This window comes from Micromys minutus, assembly GCF_963924665.1.
Source record: "Micromys minutus genome assembly, chromosome: 14".
Classification (NCBI taxonomy): domain Eukaryota; kingdom Metazoa; phylum Chordata; class Mammalia; order Rodentia; family Muridae; genus Micromys; species Micromys minutus.
In genome coordinates, this window is record NC_137983.1 from 53,686,028 (window position 1) to 53,704,816 (window position 18,789).

At 47.1% G+C, this 18,789-nt stretch overlaps 1 protein-coding gene across 1 annotated transcript in view; it reads left to right on the forward strand.

Annotated features, from left to right (window-relative positions):
- Window positions 1–8,920, forward strand: part of COL4A1 (collagen type IV alpha 1 chain) — a 121,251-nt gene extending 112,331 nt beyond the window's left edge. The window contains exons 48-52 of the mRNA XM_080928449.1: window positions 133–345; window positions 1,193–1,370; window positions 4,673–4,787; window positions 5,796–5,968; window positions 7,513–8,920. Of these exons, the coding sequence (XP_080784575.1) occupies window positions 133–345; window positions 1,193–1,370; window positions 4,673–4,787; window positions 5,796–5,968; window positions 7,513–7,594 (761 nt within the window). The 3' untranslated portion in view covers window positions 7,595–8,920. The remainder of the gene's footprint in view (window positions 1–132; window positions 346–1,192; window positions 1,371–4,672; window positions 4,788–5,795; window positions 5,969–7,512) is intronic.
- Window positions 8,921–18,789: the final 9,869 nt, after the last annotated feature.

Genomic DNA, 18,789 nt, shown 5'->3' on the forward strand with positions numbered 1-18,789 from the left:
TGTGCAGTACAATGTCAGACACGTCTGCTACTCCGGGGCAGTGCCGACAGCTACGGTTTTGTGAAGATGGGACTAGGGGCTTTGGAGGGAGCTGGATGGTCATAAGGTACTCATTTGCTTTCTGTCCCACAGGTCCGAGAGGGTTTCCTGGTCCACCAGGCCCTGATGGGCTGCCAGGATCCATGGGTCCCCCAGGTACCCCATCTGTGGACCATGGCTTCCTTGTGACCAGGCATAGTCAGACAACAGACGACCCACTGTGTCCCCCAGGGACCAAAATTCTTTACCATGGGTACTCCCTTCTCTATGTCCAAGGCAACGAGCGAGCCCACGGTCAGGACTTGGGTAAGATGCAGTTCTTTCTCTGTGCGGCATGTGATGGGTTCTCAGATAGATAGACGGTGTCCTTGTCTGTTTGCTACAGTGTGGTGGGCCAGGTAGGCAGTGTCTCCTGGGGGGGCTGGTCTAATCTCCTTCACCCTACACACCCACCCCTCAGTTCAGCGGCTTCCGTGTGCCTTTTGAAAACCATGGTCTATGGGAACTTGTTCCTTGGACATTTTAAAATGCATAACACTTAGATCTCACTCTACCTATTAAGTACAGTGGGGCCCCCTCTGTGGCACACACAGCAGTTTGTGCGCAGCGCCTTTAAAATAGGGCCGCTTACTGTCAGCTCTTCTAGGAATGAACCACGTTATCTCAATGGGAGGTCTCCGCATCTTCCGTGCTCCCTCACACCGAGTTCTTTTGGCCCAACAGGAAGCCACATATACACGCCTACTATTTTTATCTGCTCCAGGGACCCTCCACCAAGTCACACCCTAGCGCTGTGCACTTGGTGATGTAACAGTAAAGTCAGAAGCGCCGCAGCTGGGGGACCCACAGTGACAGCTTACACTGCAGTCGTGCACCAAACATTCCTTCTGAGACAGGCCTCCCTCTGTTGGCACACTGGGCATGTTTTCCTTCCTCAGACACATCTGCATTGCTCCTCACAGTTTCCTTCTTACTCGATCAGCTGAAATCTAATCTGCCAATCACTCCACCCTCCTAAGCCTACTGGGTCCACCCGCTTCCTTCCTTCCGATGAGAACTCAAAAGGTCAATTTCCACCTTACTGGTGCTGTCAGTGGACTGTGCGGACCAGACCGCAGGCTCTCACTTTCCCTCTGTGCTCTCCCTGCTTCAGGTACGGCCGGCAGCTGTCTGCGCAAGTTCAGCACGATGCCCTTCCTCTTCTGCAACATTAACAACGTCTGCAACTTCGCCTCCAGAAACGACTACTCCTACTGGCTGTCCACGCCAGAGCCCATGCCCATGTCTATGGCTCCCATCTCTGGGGACAACATCAGGCCCTTCATTAGCAGGTGAGCTCAGCATCTACAAAGGTAGATGTAAAATTAAAGAGGAGAAATCGGTGTACACTTGGCCTAGAATGGAGAGAGAGAAATGTTAGCCTCTGCCTTGGATTAAAGGTGTGCACCACTGTGCTCTTTTTCTTAAAAAAAAAAAAAAGATTGTGTGTGTATGTGTGTGTGTGTGTGTGTATGCACATGAGTGCAGGTGTCTTTGTAGCCAAAGACATCAGATCCCCTGGAGCTAGTTACATGTAGTTGAGAGTCACCTGGCGTGGGTGCTGGGAGCCTCTTCTGAGTCTTTGTATTTTCTTAGCCACACTAATTCATCTCTCCAGCTCCCAAGCTCCCAAATGTCCTTTTTAAAAGAACGATTCATGACCCACTGAATGGGAAAACACTGTATTCTACTTACCCACACTTCCCCTGCCTCAGTTATCTGGGTTGGCTATTCTGACTAAGGATGCTCAGAGGGCTGACACCTAACTTCTTGCCTCCCGGCCTTTTGCCTCATCCGGAATTGGGATTGCTGAGTAATACGTCGGTTCTATTTTTAAGTGTTTGAGATGCTTCCTTACTGGTTTTCCACAGTGGCTGTGCCCTTGATGTTCTGACAGCCCCACCAGCCACGCACAGGGCGTTCGCACAGGGTGCTCTTCTCTTCCTTCACAGCCTCACTAACACTTGTAGGTTTCAGTTGTATTTTTTTACAGTAACCCAGTGGTTGTAAAATGAAGCTCGTGCAACTGGGGTGCTGAATATATCATATATATTTTGTCTGCTTGTGTAGTGTATGTGCATAAAAAATTATACAGGTTTTTCTCACTCAAAATTATGCGTGATCCCCGGTAATCCACAGATTTAATTGTGCAATATTGATGATCTATTCTGTGTTCCCTGTTCTATCAAATTTAAGACTGTTATGCTGATTGAGAATTCGTATGTTTCTGTCTGAGTGATTCCTACATTAAGCTTGTCCCCACTGACATCTGGAGGGTTTTCAGTTTAAGAGCTTGCTGGGTAGGAAGTAAGGCAGGACATTTTATGAGTGAAAAGTATGAGATTCTCCCTCTCTCTTTCTCCCTCTCTCTCCAATTTCCATCAAAGTAAAAGTTTATTGTTCAGTTGTATTAAGAAGTAACAGAAACGTGGAGGTGAACAGGCTCGTCTGGCTAACAGTTTATTCATGCAGTGTATTAAAGACAGAAAGATTGGGATGGGGGAGTTTTCCTTAGGAACTTAGGAGAAGGCCCCAGTCCTCTCCATAAACCCAGCTCGAGGCAGCTCTCGATATGTCACCCAGGTTGGCCTTTAACTTGAGACCCTCGTGCCTCAGCCTCCTAAGTGCTTGCATTTCAAGTCTGCTCCACTGTGCCTAGTTCTCCACAAGTCCTTTAAAAACACGAGCATGGAGACAGACAGGCGCCTGGCAGACCAGCCTTACCAGAAGGTGCTAGGGGAACCACAGGCTCTGTGGTCATGCTCTGGAGTCCCTTGTGACAGCCAGTTTTGGGTCTCATGATGGAAAATGTCACTTGCCGCACTTCAAGAGTCCACAGAACATGCCATACACAGACAGTACACAGAACATACCATCATACACAGACATGCGATCTGTGTGCAAACTCCTGCCCAGACTGTGCTAAAGGCACCAGAAGGAGAACTAACCTTTTTCTGTGTTTTTTCTTTTTAGCTTTCCTTGGAAAACAGGTAGAAAATGATTATTATTTGTGTCTCTTGGTTACTTTTGAAATGGCATCTATGCTGGTCTTGACTTGGTTGAAGACACAGGCCCAGGAGAATGGCGTGTCTCAGACATTCCTTTCTCCATGACGCCTGTCTTCACAGGGCTCCTGGTTCTGTGAGCACACCTGAGGTGCACACCCAAGGCTCAGCATTTCAGGGTTCTTTATGTCCCTGCAGCTTGGGGTTCCTCCAGGTCTCTGCCCCAGCTCCTTAGACATACATGCATCTCTGATTCCCTGTTGTAGGGATGCGGCCTTTTCTCTGGGACAAGGAAGCTTGAGACTTTAGCTTGATGGCTTCCAGCAGTGTCTCAGGACTTCCAGGTCCCTTCTTCCCTGTAGAAAGACCCAAAGCTTAATTTTAGAAACATTGACATAAATCTCTCCTTTTGGGTTTTGAGCCAAAAAGATGGCAGCTGCTGTTTTTATCCTGTTGGCTATAATTTCTAAGTATTTTCTATAGACAGGAGTGAAGGGAATTACAGTGGTCTGGGCTGTGACACCAACCATGGCCGTCATTCTGGAGGACAGAGCTGTCCTCTGTTTGGACATCTAAAGCCCTGCCCCCAAGCACCAAGGCAGCCTGGGAGGAAGGGCACTTTGGCAAACTCTCCTTTTCCCATGCCTGAGAGGCAGAAGGCAGCAGATGGGCAAGGCCGTTTCAGTTTCAATGGTTGGTGTTTAATGGAACCTCTTAATTCAGCTGCATTTGGGTGAATAAAGTAGAGAAAGCGTTTGCACAAGCATACACACAGGCGCACACATACATGCATACACAGACACACATACACACAAGCGCACAGACACATGTGCACATACACACACATGCATGCTCAGATACAGATGTGCATGCACACAGACAGACACATAGACAGAAACACATGCACACACAGACTGACCGACACACACATGCATGCGTGCACACAGACACATATGCTCACACAGAGACACACACAGACAGACAGACACACATACACACACGTGCACACAAATACATGCATATATACACAATACATACAGGTGCACACAGACACATGTGCACAGACAGACACATGTGCACACAGAGAGACATGCACAGACAGACAGACAAACACACACACATACACGCAGCACAAAAAATAGAATGACTAATCCAGCCACCTGCTGGCCCACTTCCCATCCACACACGCAGAACTTGTGTAATTATTCACACGTTCGTACTCGTTTAGCAGCGTGGCTAACACTCTTCACTCTGTGACTGGAATGGAATTATTTTGCTGCTGCTGTTTGTGTTTTAAGCAGCACACTCCCCCACCATCCGGTACCCCCTTACTTGAGCGAGCTTCAGAACACTGGGCCACCCTATGGTTTCCACTGGCCCCCGGCGCAGTGTCACCGCTGGGCTTGAGCCAGCCTGGCACAGGAGGGACCTTATCTTGAGGAGGGGCCAGAACAGTGGAGTCCCTGAGCCCGACTCTCAGGCACTGGCCATATTGTTCACTCAGAGTTGAGCCAGGGGAACCAGGGAGGGGGCAAGGGTGGGTCATCGCAGGTCCCAACCTCACTGAACTCCTGTTTCCTCTCTTCCAGGTGTGCAGTCTGCGAAGCGCCGGCCATGGTGATGGCGGTCCACAGTCAGACCATTCAGATCCCGCAGTGCCCCAACGGCTGGTCCTCACTCTGGATTGGCTATTCCTTTGTGATGGTGAGTGTTTGGAAGACTACATGTCCTTGGAAGGGCCCCCAGTATCTCCTCTGTGTCTCCCAGATCATTCCTTGTTGAATGTTACTTGGAGCTTGACCTCTTACTCCTGGTATCTACGGTGTGTCCAGGCCTTCCTGCTCCTCTGTGTGGGGAGGTGCTCCCTCCCGTGAGCAGGGAGCACCTAGAGTGTGGACTCTCCGTTGTCATGTGACTAGCACCCAAAGCTTGACCAGTTTCTCCCGTATTATTAACACACAAGAGTTTTAAAGCAGAGAGCATGAGGTGGGTGGGAACATGGGTATCGCCTGTGAGTTTATACTGCTTCAGCCAAGGTGGTAACCAGGAGAATGATCCCCCCAGGTCAATACCCAGCATGCACCTGGGCAGTGAGGAGCGCTCTTTTATCACCTGGCTGTTTTCAGATGTTCGTTAGTTCCTTGTGACCTCTCTTTTAAAAAGCCAATTACGACAGGGACCGTTCACTGTGTGAGGAGCTCATTATAACGTATCTGATTTTATTGTCACATTGAAAAATATTTACTGAGTGCACCCAAGTACTAGTAAGAAAATGAGGAAGAATTTACCAACTCTAAATAAGCATTCTAAGTCAACATCTTTGCCTTTCTTTTTAAAACTCCCAGCCAGAACTGGGACTTGCAAACTAATGTTCAACAGCCTTAGTATTTGACAGGAAAGGGTTTTTTTTTTTTTTTGATTATTCTCTAAGAAAGCTGGGTGCTCCCCTCTCATGGGAAGAGCTGGTGTCTGGATTCTGGAATTGTGTAGAGGGCTGAATGCCCCAGCCTGGCCAGCAGGCTGTAGAGTGGACCACTGTGGATGTTGAGCGGTTCTGGGGGCTCAAGGTTGGTGAGCCTGGGCTGAGGATGGGGTAGGAGGGGCCTGGAACCTTCCTGAGGAGACATCCTGGTTCCTTCCTAGGGATGATGAATCCCTCTTTGGGCTCTGGGTAATAAAACCTCAGACTCATGCCTTATGCTTGCCCCACAGCACACCAGCGCTGGTGCTGAAGGTTCTGGCCAAGCCCTTGCATCTCCCGGGTCCTGTCTGGAAGAGTTTAGAAGTGCCCCATTCATCGAGTGCCACGGCAGAGGAACATGCAATTACTACGCGAATGCTTACAGCTTTTGGCTCGCTACCATAGAGAGAAGCGAGATGTTCAAGTGAGTTAATTCTGGAGGGCCTGGCCCCTTGGCAGCCCTTTCTCTTTTGTTTCCTATAACCCATCAAATCGGAGTCTGTTCTGAGAGGGCAGATGAACCTGAACAACTCTCAAAGGTGATCCAAGGTGATGGGCTCCATTCTTTCATTTTCTGGGGAGCTGAGAGAGAAAAGAGGTCATTTGCCATTTTTGTAGATGAATGTGTTAAAATGGTATAAAAAGCAGCTGAAATCTTCAAACAGCTGCGAAACATTGTATCCTTAATAGCCAGTGAGGAGGGCAGTGTGGATCCTCTCTGTGGCATTTACATGGGGGGACAGGGTGTGTGGAGGGTATGTTCTGAGGAATGTAACAGAAGAAGTTTCTTTCAGCACAAGTATTATTGAAAGAATAGGCAAGTTTTTCTTTCCTTGTCCCTTCCCATTTCTAAGATTCATCTGAAAACAGTGACGCCCAGGTATACTGGCTTGTTGAAGTTAGTTTGGTCCACCTCTGATGGTCAGAAGCAAGTTAAATTCCTCCATCCTCCGTCCCACATCAGCCCAAGCAGATGCCGGTGGCTGATGGGGCAGAAATAACCTCTTACTGCTCCTGCCCAGACATGGCCGCTCTCTCCTGAAGACAGATAATCCTCTCTTGTCTTTCCTTTCGGAGGTTACCATGAGGAAATCTGCTGTTTTCTTGTTTTTCAAATCGGGACATTTGCTAAACACCCTAAAGTATCATGGGTTCAGTTGCTAGTATGTGGGAAATTGTCAGCTGCAGCATTAGCAAACATAGTCTAGTTCAGTTGTGGAAATTAGAGTCTGCTCCTCACCCTCAGCCGGGGCCGGGGTGGGCTTCATTATAAGGTTAATAGCCGAAAATGAGATTTTTGCTTAGAACCAGCAGGCTGGTATAATGAACCAAACTGCCTCCTTAAACACAATTAGATGTATTTTTTAAAGCTAGAATTTTGCAATGGAATTTGCCAGGGTGAGTTCCTTAGAGTTCAGAACAAGATATTCTTACACGTGGTGAGCTGCATTTAGTTGATAAGTACCTATCAGAGGTGAGAATTCACCTTCCTAATGACATTAATAAGGGTTAAGACGAGTCTTAGCTGCCAAGTTTCTCCTCTCTCCCTGGCTTCACTTCCCAGGGTTGTGAATATGTTTTTAGTGTCAGTTCATTATTTAAGGCTTACCACTTTACCGTCCGAAGAAATGTAAGGGACACTTGCTGTCTGATATTATGGAGAAGAATAATATTCCTCCATACCCTAGGAAGGCTCTAATCTACCAGAGACAATGAAAAGCTAATCATAATATAAAACACAGTCCTGTGGCTGAGAGGTGACCTCAGCTGGGCTCTGGTGGGCTCATGCATGCAGGTAATATCTAAAACATTCCCATGTTGCAGAACCACAGACCCCAGGTGTTGATTGTCATCCGTGTATCTGGTCCCTTAGGGATCATGGGGCTTGGGAGCTGGGGCTAAGGACTGCACCTGTACTTCTGCTGCTCCACGGCTGGATGCTGATGACGTCACTCTGTTGTGTTACAGGAAGCCCACGCCGTCCACCTTGAAGGCAGGGGAGCTGAGGACGCATGTCAGCCGCTGCCAAGTGTGTATGAGAAGAACATAGCGATGCTCGCCTCTGCCGCCGTCACAACATGGTGCTACTCCCTCCTTGTCCTCTTCTCCCTCCTGTTGTATTTTTAACAGCAATGAACCCTAGAATTATATCCTATGTACCTCACTGTCCACTATGAAAACCATAAAGTGCCTTATAGGGATTTGCGTAACTAACACACCCCGCTTCGTTGGCCTCTGTTTGCTGAAGGAGAAGGACAGACAGCAACGGTCTTTCCATAATGGCACATACCAAATGGCACTCCTGATCCAATAAAAGATGAATTGCCTTTTGCAATCCAGTGCACTGATGTCTGGGTCGAGAACTCCATAAAGAAACCCAAAGGTGCTAGGGGCGTACAGTGCTCTCCACGCAGCCCACAGCCGGCTTCATCCTGTCACCCAGACGTGAGTGCTGTCTAACCCACTGTCCGGGATTTCCACATCAGGTCCCCCGAAGGGCTGTGCAGATAGCAGTCAAGGAAACTGGTTTCTTCCACCCTCTACATGGAATTCCATCTTTTCAGCCCCAAACACAAACTTACGCCCTGTGTGGTACTACGCAGCTGCTTTTGTGGAAGTCATGGCTTTCCTGTGGAATAAAGATGGTCCAAAGCTAGACAGAAATAAATAAGTAAATAAATATCTATATATATATATATATATATTAGTAATTTATATAGGTGTCAGCAATTAGGCAGGTCAAGTTCTAGCGTAGAACCCGTTGTTAAATAAAGCGCACTTCGTTTTCCTCTCTCGAGAAACTGTATTATCCTTTCACGGGGGTTTCCAGCCCAAGGCCACCGCCTGGGAAACACTGGGCTTTCCTTGCTCACTCCTAAACCACAGCAGGCGTTTAGCCAAGCCAAAGCCATTCCTAAACATGGTGTCCATGATACTGTACCTGTCTCTTACTGCTTTTGCTCGGTTTGCAACACCAACCACAGACTGAATGACAGACTTCCAGTATGTCAGCCAAGGCCTTTGTTAGCATCCTGCATCCCGGCAGGCATTTCCCACCTGAGCACACACAGGTCGTTTCCCAGCTCCTCAGGGGCTGTGTCACAGCTCTCGCAGGGAGTGGGCAGATTGCAGGAGGGCAGACTGGGACCACTATGCTTGAAGTGACATTTCACTAAAAATCCCCCACCCCCAAAAAACCGTTTTTAAGACTACTAAGGCCTTCTGTGTAATTTCCTTAAATGTGTTATTTCTTAAGAATTCAAATTTGTAATAAAACTATTTGTATAAAAATTAAGCTTTTATGGATTTGTTGCTAAAGGTCCCACTGGAACATTAAAAGAGAAGTTCCCACACAGACCGCTAATAAACCTGTAAGCTTTGCTGCGTGCCCTAGATCATCTTTATTTTGTATTTGTTCGAACAAGAGTTCTGGGCCGAGGGTGACTTACAGTGATTAACTACAAAGGAAGACAGCCCTCCCATTCCTTCACTGCCTTGTCAGGTGTCAGCCTGGGCATTCCTTAGACACCAGGCAGGCAGAGTGACATCAAACTCTGATCCACCAGGCCTTAGCACATTTCTGCAGTTGCAGGGACAAGAGCAGAGGGCTGTATTCAACTCAGGTGTGTGCGGGAGAGGCGGCCCAGCCAGAGGATTTGGATTTGGGTTTCTAGGATGCACATAAAAAGTCAAGTGAGGTGCCCCTGCTAGTAATTGTAGCAGTGGGGGCCCGAGGCAGGCAGATCCCTGGAGCTTGCTTATCAGCCTGTCTGGCTGAACTGGGGATTTCCAGGTTCAATGGGAGCGTCTCAAAAAATGAGAGTGATTCAGGAAGACCCTGAACATTGACTTCATGTTGTACACAGAGCCTGTCTCTGTGTGTACACATAAAAGGTTACAGACAAACACTCAAACACACACACACAGACACACAGACACACACACACACATACACACACATCAAGACGGTGACTCACTAAATAGAACCTTCTGGGTGGTCTGGAATTCCTTGTGTTGATCAAGTTGACTTCAGACTCGTAGAGATCTACCTGCTACCTGTGTCACCACACCCAGTGTCACCACACCCAGTGTCACCACACCCAGCAAGCTTCAGTTTTAAACCTGGTTGGAATTCAGTCTGTCCATGTGGGATGGATGTGTTTTTCAGTTTTCATGAAGAGTCTGAGTATTGAAATGCTCTTGGTGAACTCAGCCTAGCATGGATGTAACTGAGGCGGGATCAGGAGAGCATATGTGTGATTGTTACATGCACTGAAGAAGCAAGAACATGAGAAAACACATGTAAAGGTAAAACCGGATATCCTGCCGTGAAGACTCAGCACATAACTAGATCAGGGACACAGAGGGAGGCCTGGTTCTGGGGCTCTGCTCACTTTCCACATAACCGATAGAGCGATTTGTGCTATCCTGTCTGGGAGAATGGAGAAGTCAAATAATTTGGTGTCATGGGATCATAACCAAATCACCCCACAGTTATGTCACCACCCTGTCCAGGTTCTCACAGTGCCACTGTGACATTCTCAGGCTCTTCCCCTCGACCTTCTCCTCTCAGAACTGAAATGATCTTGCACATGTTTGACAAAAACCAGCTGCATCTACATGTGTGGGAAGTATGATTGATTTAGTGTTTAAAAGATTAGGTGTGCCTTTAAGAACATGACTATGTTACATGTGCATATCTGTTCTCAGACACCTTGTGAGAAAGGTCATCATTTCTTTACTGAGTTCATTTTGTATCTGTAATTTAGCTGGACATAGGTGTGAGTTTACCTTAGGGACTCCTTAGTTTCACCCACCTACGTGGCTCCACTTTCTATACCAAGCTGTCTTGATTTAGCTTCAAAGAAACCCTTTTCTTTTTAAAATATTTATGTATATGAGTGTTCTGTCTGCATGTCTGTACATGTGCCTTGCCTCTGTGTGTGTGTGTGTGTGTGTGTGTGTGTGGTGTGGTGTATGTGTGTGTGGTGTGTATGTGTGTGTGGTGTATATTTCCATGATAAAGTCCACCTAGTCATGGTGTGTTATTCTTTTTCTATGTCAAAAATTTTGATTTCTGTTTTTTTTTAAAATGTGTGTGTGTGTGTGTGTGTGTGTGTGTGTGTGTGAATTTAACTCCATGTACCTCAATCCCATTTACCTCCCTATTCCTTGTACCTGCCCTTCACCCTTGTAACCTCCCCACCAAAAGAAAAAAAATGTTAAAACCTTAGTTGGTCGCAGAGTATATCCTTTTGCCCACACTTCTCTTGCAAACTGAGTCATTGGTCTGGTCTGAGGCCTCTGGCTTCTACTACTCTAGCAATACTGGACCCTAACTGAGACTCCCTTTTGTTGCCCTGTGTCATGGAGATCCTGTAGTTTTGGATCTGTAGGACCAACCAGCCCCTTCACCTATTCCAGCAGTTTATCTATGTGGTAGACATTGGGGTAAGCCAACTTAAAGCCCTGGATCTGGGCCTGAGAGGTATCTGAGCTGATCAGCCCACTGCCCTCCATTCCTGCCCCTGTGAGGTCATCCAGTGCCAGCAAGGGACAGAGTCATCTCTCCCGTCTGAGGCCCTCAGCTCATCCACATCGACACCAGGGCAGCTCTATTGTCCTTCCAGGTCAGGTGCTGAGCTTGCTCTCCCAAGTGCTGCAGCTGTGTGAAGAGCAAGACCAGTTCTACCTGGCATAGGTGGTAAGGACGAGGTGTGTGGGCAGGGTGGGGGTTGGGGGTGGTATCTTCCCCTCATCTGCACTTCTGTACAGCAGACAAACTGTGGGCCCAGCTTTCCCACACTGATGTCCCCTGGGCCAGCTTGCCAGTGCCCCTGCCACCAGGATTAGCTCTACTGTGCTGCCCAGGCATGATGCAGGGGCCATTCTGAGTGCTGCAGCTGGTGTCAGACTGGACCAGCTCTCTTGTTCTTGCAACCCCAGGGTTAGCTCTTCTGCCTGATGCAGGTGATGAGGGGCGGGAGGAGGGAGAGCATCTCCAGAGATGATGCCGGCTCACCCATAACTCCTGCAATCAGAGCTACCTCTACTGTGCTTCGTGGGAGATGCTCATCCCCTCTCCTGATACAGCTGCCTGTGGACCGGTCCAGCTCTCCTAATCTCAGAGATAGCTCTCCCAAGATGCCCAGGCAAGGGGTGGGGCTGGTTCTGCACAGCCTTCAGTCATCAACATGGCCCCAGGTAGCAGCCCAGACCAGAGAGGGCAGACTGGCCTTTGGTTGTAATTGGCCCTTGCTACTGCAGGACCATGGATCCAGACATGGCCTTTGGTGGCAGCACAATCCAGGACCCCACCATGGTCCTATGTGGCATCACAGGCTACTCATATTAAGCTGTTCCTGATTACCCTTGTGTCCCCATTTCTCTCCTCATTGTGCACAGACCCTTCTGCTTCTCTTTCTCTTCCACTGGCTCCTCTTGGCAGCACTTGGGATCTCTGGGTGGCTGGGGCTCATCTCAGGAGTGGTCTCAGGAGTCTTATGCCCCACCTGTGCAGTGTGACACCAGGTAGGAGTCCTTTTGGGTATGATCTGCCCATCTAGGCCTTCCTGGTTCCTCTGGACTGGTGATCATCTTGGGTTGGCTCCCTGCCAGGGCCACATGGCCCCAGGTAGGAATCATCTCCTTGTTTGCTAATATTTTATTAAATACTTTTTGTGTATACAAGTTAGGAAAGTCACTTTTAGCCTCTCTCTTGTGCTGTCATGGTCTGGTTAGATGTATTGTGGTACATGTATGTGCATGTACAAGTATGTGCATGTACCATGGCATGCATCCAAGGGACAACTTGAAGGAGTCATTGTTTTCTTACCTCATGAGGATCCTGAGGCTTGAACCAAGGTCATCGGGCTTGGCAGCAAGTGCTTTTACCCACTGAGCCATCTCGCCAGCCCTCAGTCCAGTTGATGTATCAGAGAGTGCTATTTGCAAAACATGGGCTGCACAGCGCTCTGTGGTTTTGTTTTCTGGAAGAGATCAAGCAGAACTGGTGCCGTGTCATCTTTGAATGTTCAGAAGCGCTTGCCAAGGAAACCGTCTGAGTCTGCAAATGCCTTTTTTGAAACCTTTCCAATGGTGAAATTGGTTTTAAATGGTTGCAGGATGATTTGGGCTCTCTGTTAATCTTGGAGAGCATTGGGAGTCTTCTTTTGATGACCAGATCCTCCTGAATTACTGACTGTCTGTGTGGAGAGGTTCATAGGATTCCCACACCGGCGTGTCTGTGCAGCGAGGTTTTTATTTATTCTTTAATATTAGAAATGATCATTTTCATCTTTTCCTTTGTTTGCATCTGTTAGCATTTCGTCTAGGCTCCGCCCCACAGTTACCTGGCAACAGTCAGGTGTGCCTGACTCACTATAAAAGGGGCTGCTCGCCCCTTTCTCCCTCTCTCTTCTTTTGCCCTTGCTCTTTTACCCTCTTCCCTCTCTGTCCCTTCTCTCCCTAATCCACCCCCCCACTCTCTCCACGTGCTCATGGCTGGCCTCTCCTCCTCCTCTCTCTCTCTTTCTCTCTCTCTCTCTCTCTCTCTGCCTTTCTTTGTCTCCACTACCCCTCAACTCCCCTCCCCATGCCCTAAATAAACTCTTCTGTATTGTGCTAGGGCAGCTCAGCATGGGACTGCAGAGTTACCCACCCCTCCCCCACCCACTATACTGTGCCCGTACCAAATGTATCCTTGGCTCCTGTTTCTTTTTTATAACAGTATCAATATTGATTTTTCAGTGAATCCGGTTTTCTTGTTTGTTTGTTTCATAGATTTTCTTTTCTGTTTCCAAATCATTGATTTGCTAGGCCAAGTGGCACATGCCTGTTAATCCCAACACTGAAGAAGCTGAGGCAGGCAGGGGATCATACGTTCAGGTCTTGCTGGAGCTACACAGTAAGATCTTGATTTGAAATATTTTTCTTTGAATGATTTTTCTGTCTTTATTATTTCCTTTCATGTCCTTACTTTGTGTTTCTTCTGCCACCTTTTCTAACTTTTCATACTGGGAAGCTTTAGATGACCCATTTGAGACTTCCTGCTTTAACATATGTGCTGACTGTCCAAAATACCTCTCCATGTGTTGACTAGCTGTGTCTCATTGTTTCCTGTTGCTGGGTTCCATTTACATCCAGTCTAAAGCAATAGCTCGTTTACTTTGATCTAATGGTCTATTTGAGAATGTGTTGTTAGTCTCCCAGCTTGGTGGGGTCGGGCCCCTGTGGGAGTTCTTGTTTTAATATCTGGTTTCACCATGATTTCATTCTGACCACAGAATAAACAACTCCTGACTTCCATAGCTTTGCAAATGTATGTTCAGTCTCCCTTTGTAACTCGGGGTCTGCCCTTCCTTGGTGAATGTCCTTTGTGTAACTGAGATATGGGTCCAATTAGTGTTAGATACATTGTAACCCTATGAATCTTTTACCCGCCACTTGCATCACGTCTGGAGACAAGAGCTGATGTCTCTGGAGTGGTACTGTTTATCTTCTGCGGCTGGAACAGTTCCTACTCTCTCAGCCCAGCTCAGTGCCAGGCACACCCACTCTTCAGGTCTCACGTCTCCCTGATGAGCTGACTTTTCTCCGGACTCCAGGCCCTGAGTCATGTTGCCTAGTTGTTTGATTTCGATACAGCCACCTTTTTCTTTTGGTTGGTGTTTTACCCGTGCGGCCTCTCTGTTCTTTTGTTTGAATCCTGACCATACAACTGCATTTGAAGTGAGATTTTTGTAGACAACATATGGCTGTATCGTGTTTTCCAAATCTGTTCTGGCAATCTCCAGCTAGCTGATGTGCTAGACTGCATTTATGTTTAATTATTGTTATATTTGGATTTGTGTCTCAGTTTTTGTTTACTTTTTATTTGCTACCCCTGAGATTAATTCTTCTCTCCCTCCCCTTTTTTGACATTTCTAGCATGCTGTTTAAACTCATATTCTGCTGCTTGATATGTTTGACATATGTCAAAAACAGAAGAATAGTTGAATTTGGTTTGAATTTGACTTGAGGCAGGACTTCATTATGAATCTCAGGCTAGCCTAGAACTCAACCTGTGTCTGAGAATAGCCTCAGATCTGCAGCAATGACTCTGCCTCAGCCTCCAAAGTGCTGGGGTTTCAGGAGTAACCCATCCCACCTTAAAAAAAATTTAAAATTTACTGAATATTTCTCATTTTCTCCTTCCCCCTTCATTCTCAATATTTACAGTTTATCTCTAGAAACACCACGTTCTTGGTAGCTCAAGAACTTCCTTCAGAGCAGGTCTGCTGGGAATAACGATCCTGATTTCCTGGGAGCTGAAAATGTCCGTATTGCATCTTTCCTGAAGGTTAAGTTTTCTCATCTCATTCCTCTTGGTAACTCTTCGCTGTCATTTTCTTCCCTCCTGCCGGGTCCCGTGTCAGGCGAGACCCCAGATTCCTCCAGGCCCCCAGTGCCAAGAGAGCACACTTCTCTCTAGCTTCGTGTAGTGCTTCTGGCTGACTTGGCTCCATTTCCCTGTAACTGATCACACTACACCTTGACACACATTTTGGTCTCTTTGAGCTTTTTAAATCTATAGATCTGTGCCTTTCTTCTGTGTCAAAGCATTTCTGCTTTGGGCAGGGTTCCAGGCTGCACCCTCTTCCCTGCCTGTGGGGTGTGTGGTGCCGATGCTCGGCCTGCCTGGGCAGCACCGTCCAGATCTGTCCAGGGAGGGTTACTCTGAAGGGAAGTATACTACATCCCAGTTTTGGAGCCTCATCTGCTGGGCTCAGGTCTTAGTCATGACAAGGCTATTGATGAGGTGGGGAAGGCATGGGGTGAGACAGGCGGCCAGAGAAACAAGTGGCACATCAGTTCTTCGTGTGACAACCCATTCTTCTGGGAGCTAAATCAGTCCATTAGATGAACACTGATTCCCTTCTTGATGTAATTACCCCTGCTACTGCCGTCTTCTTCAGGACTTTACCACCTCCCAGCACCGCCACATCTGAGGACCAAGCATCCAACACACAACCCTGGAGATAATCCACACCTAAGCCATAGTAGATTGGGGCCATTTACATTCAGGAAATCTACTGGCCAGCTCATGCATTTGAAGGGAGGAACGGGCTGTCTTTCAAAACAACAGGGTTGTGCGTGCAACTGGAGAAAATGGCTGAACTTTTGCCCTTCTGTTCTAAAAGGATGCATTTATTGTGTGTATGTATGTTTGTGTGTATGTATGTGTGTGTATATGTGTATGTATGTATGTGTGTTTGTGTGTGCATGTTTGTGTGTATGTATGTGTATGTATGTGTGTGTGTTTGTGTGTATGTATGTATGTGTGTTTGTGTGTATGTATGTGTGTGTATGTGTGTATGTATGTATGTATGTTTGTGTGTGCATGTTTGTGTGTATGTATGTGTGTGTATATGTGTATGTATGTATGTGTGTTTGTGTGTGCATGTTTGTGTGTATGTATGTGTATGTATGTGTGTGTATGTGTGTATGTATGTATGTATGTTTGTGTGTGCATGTTTGTGTGTATGTATGTGTGTGTATATGTGTATGTATGTATGTGTGTTTGTGTGTGCATGTTTGTGTGTATGTATGTGTATGTATGTGTGTGTGTTTGTGTGTATGTATGTATGTGTGTTTGTGTGTATGTATGTGTGTGTATGTGTGTATGTATGTATGTATGTTTGTGTGTGCATGTTTGTGTGTATGTATGTGTGTGTATATGTGTATGTATGTATGTGTGTTTGTGTGTGCATGTTTGTGTGTATGTATGTGTATGTATGTGTGTGTGTTTGTGTGTATGTATGTATGTGTGTTTGTGTGTATGTATGTGTGTGTATGTGTGTATGTATGTATGTATGTTTGTGTGTGCATGTTTGTGTGTATGTATGTGTGTGTATATGTGTATGTATGTATGTGTGTTTGTGTGTGCATGTTTGTGTGTATGTATGTGTGTGTGTTTGTGTGTATGTATGTATGAGTGTGTGTTTGTGTGTATGTATGTATGTGTGTGTGTGTTTGTGTGTATGTGTTAATTCAGAGACCAGAAGAGGCATTGACTCTCTCCCACTATCTCTCACTCTCCACCTGTCCCTTTGAGGTGAAATCTCTTCCTCCACCTGTGACTGTGATCCTTCAGCTGGGCTGGAAGCCTGATAGTCCCAGCAATCTCTGTACTATCTCTGTACTGGTGGGATGCCTGGCTTGTTCTATGGAAGCTGGGGTTTGAACTCTAGTCCTCATGATTGTGCAGCAAGCACTCTTAACCAAAGAGCCATCTTTCTTCCCGGCTGAAATTCCCCACTCCTCTCTAATGCTTGAGAGCACTGCACAACTCTGATTTAGTTTGTGACTCTGCCAGGGCTCTCCTGTCTAAATATGGCTCTTCTGGGTATCACTCCACACAACGCACATTCTCTGTGTGCACTGGAAGCCCTGTCAGCTTTGTACCTCAGCCCCTTGAGCTTACCTGCTTGTCTGGTGCCTCACCGCAAAGGCTGTTTCCCGTGTTGTAGTCAGGGCACTAGAACAGTTGCCATTTAGGTGGACGTCTTATAGACTGTGGACACACCACCGAAACTATGTACTTGCCTGGAAAGAGTAATCTATCCCTGCAGTGTGAGAAAATAGATTCTTTCATATACAGACTCTAGAAGAGGCTGGAGATCTGCACGATTCAGGTCAATCTTTCGCTTGAATGTTTTCCAAACCAAAATCGTAAGTCAGGAGGAATCCACAGGAAGAGGAACAGTAGTTCGACCGCACTCCCTCGTCTCGCCCTCCCGCACCCTGCTTTCGTCTGTTCCCTGTGCTGTTGTCCATCCATCCATCCACCCAGACATCATCACCTACCCACGGCTCCTCCCACCCACTCCCCGTTCACCCAGCTCTTCTTCCGTCTGTTTTATCGTCCACGTAAACACTCGCTGTGGTTCAGATACAAGGAACATTGGGACTAAAGACACCCAGCCTTCTCAGTGTTCTGTGTGAGAAGCAAGTCATTGCAGAACAAACTTACAACCTGTCAGATGTGAAAATTAGGTCGAAATTAAAAATGCGGTTATGCTACAGGAAGGGGTAGACCTGAAGGTTGGGTTGGAAGTGAAATCAAACACTTCCCTACTTTCGGTGTCCCTGGGGGGAGGGGTCTTCCTCCATGCTAGCCTGGACTATAGTCTGCGTTTTTTTTTACAGGTTTATCAAAATGGCTTTGACTATAATTCCATTGTTTGACCGTGCTTGTAGTTGACTGACACTCTCTGATTTGATTCCCATGATGCAAAGCTGCATTTCATTCTCTTGGACTTAAGGTGACCTTACCACAGTTGTTCAAGTGTCCCCAAAGTGGGTCCCAGTTTGAGGATTTTGTCGTCCTCAGCCTTTGAAACTTCAGATCTGAGAGATCCTTGGAGCCCTTTGTTCTTACTTTCATGACAAAGCTAGCTGCATTTGGGGGCTATTCTGTGTCTTTCTCATGTTGGCCTGAGAAAAGAAAATTACACGTGTGTGTGTGTGTGTGTGTGTGTGTGTGTATGTAAAATGGTCTCACATTGAGAGGTATCCACTTTGAAGTGAATTTAGGTATCTCAAGTTCCCTTCTCTTCCTACAAATCACATCTGAGTCACGCCTCCAAGGTAAAGATGTATATGTACATTATATATATTATATGTAACATTAGGAGAAAAATTCCTCCCCATCCCTACATAATTGCTGGAAAGCCAAAGTTTCTACTTCTGAGGCATAGATGGCAGCGTGGAGCATCATCTACGGATGGCGTCGTGGGAGGCTTCCTGGGCTGTGCACTGCAATGGAAAACAACCCTTTGATCCTCTCTGAGACCTGGCATCTGTTGCTAGGCAGCTCCATTCAGAAAAGGCATTGAAAGATTCAGGCTCCAAGGCCATGGGAGTCGAGCTCTGTAGACATTTCCTTCCCAAACCCCAGGTACCGTTGGGAGGAGAGCTGCCTGCCAGTTCAGGGCATTGTGAGCTCATGGCTCTTAAGAACTCACTGAACCTTGATTTGTAACTGTAGCTCAGGAACAGGACAGATGAGCCACCTGGAGTCAGTCACCCCTGGAGTTTGTGTCCCAGCTCCAAGAGTGTGAGAATTAGGGGGTCTCTAGAGTGGACTGCAACCCCCAAGAGGGGGAAATCGGTCCCTCGTGTGTACTTGCTGCAGAGACATGTCTTGGGACCAAGTCTCCAGTGACCACGTGCCACAGGATATTGAGAGGAGCATGTTCTTTG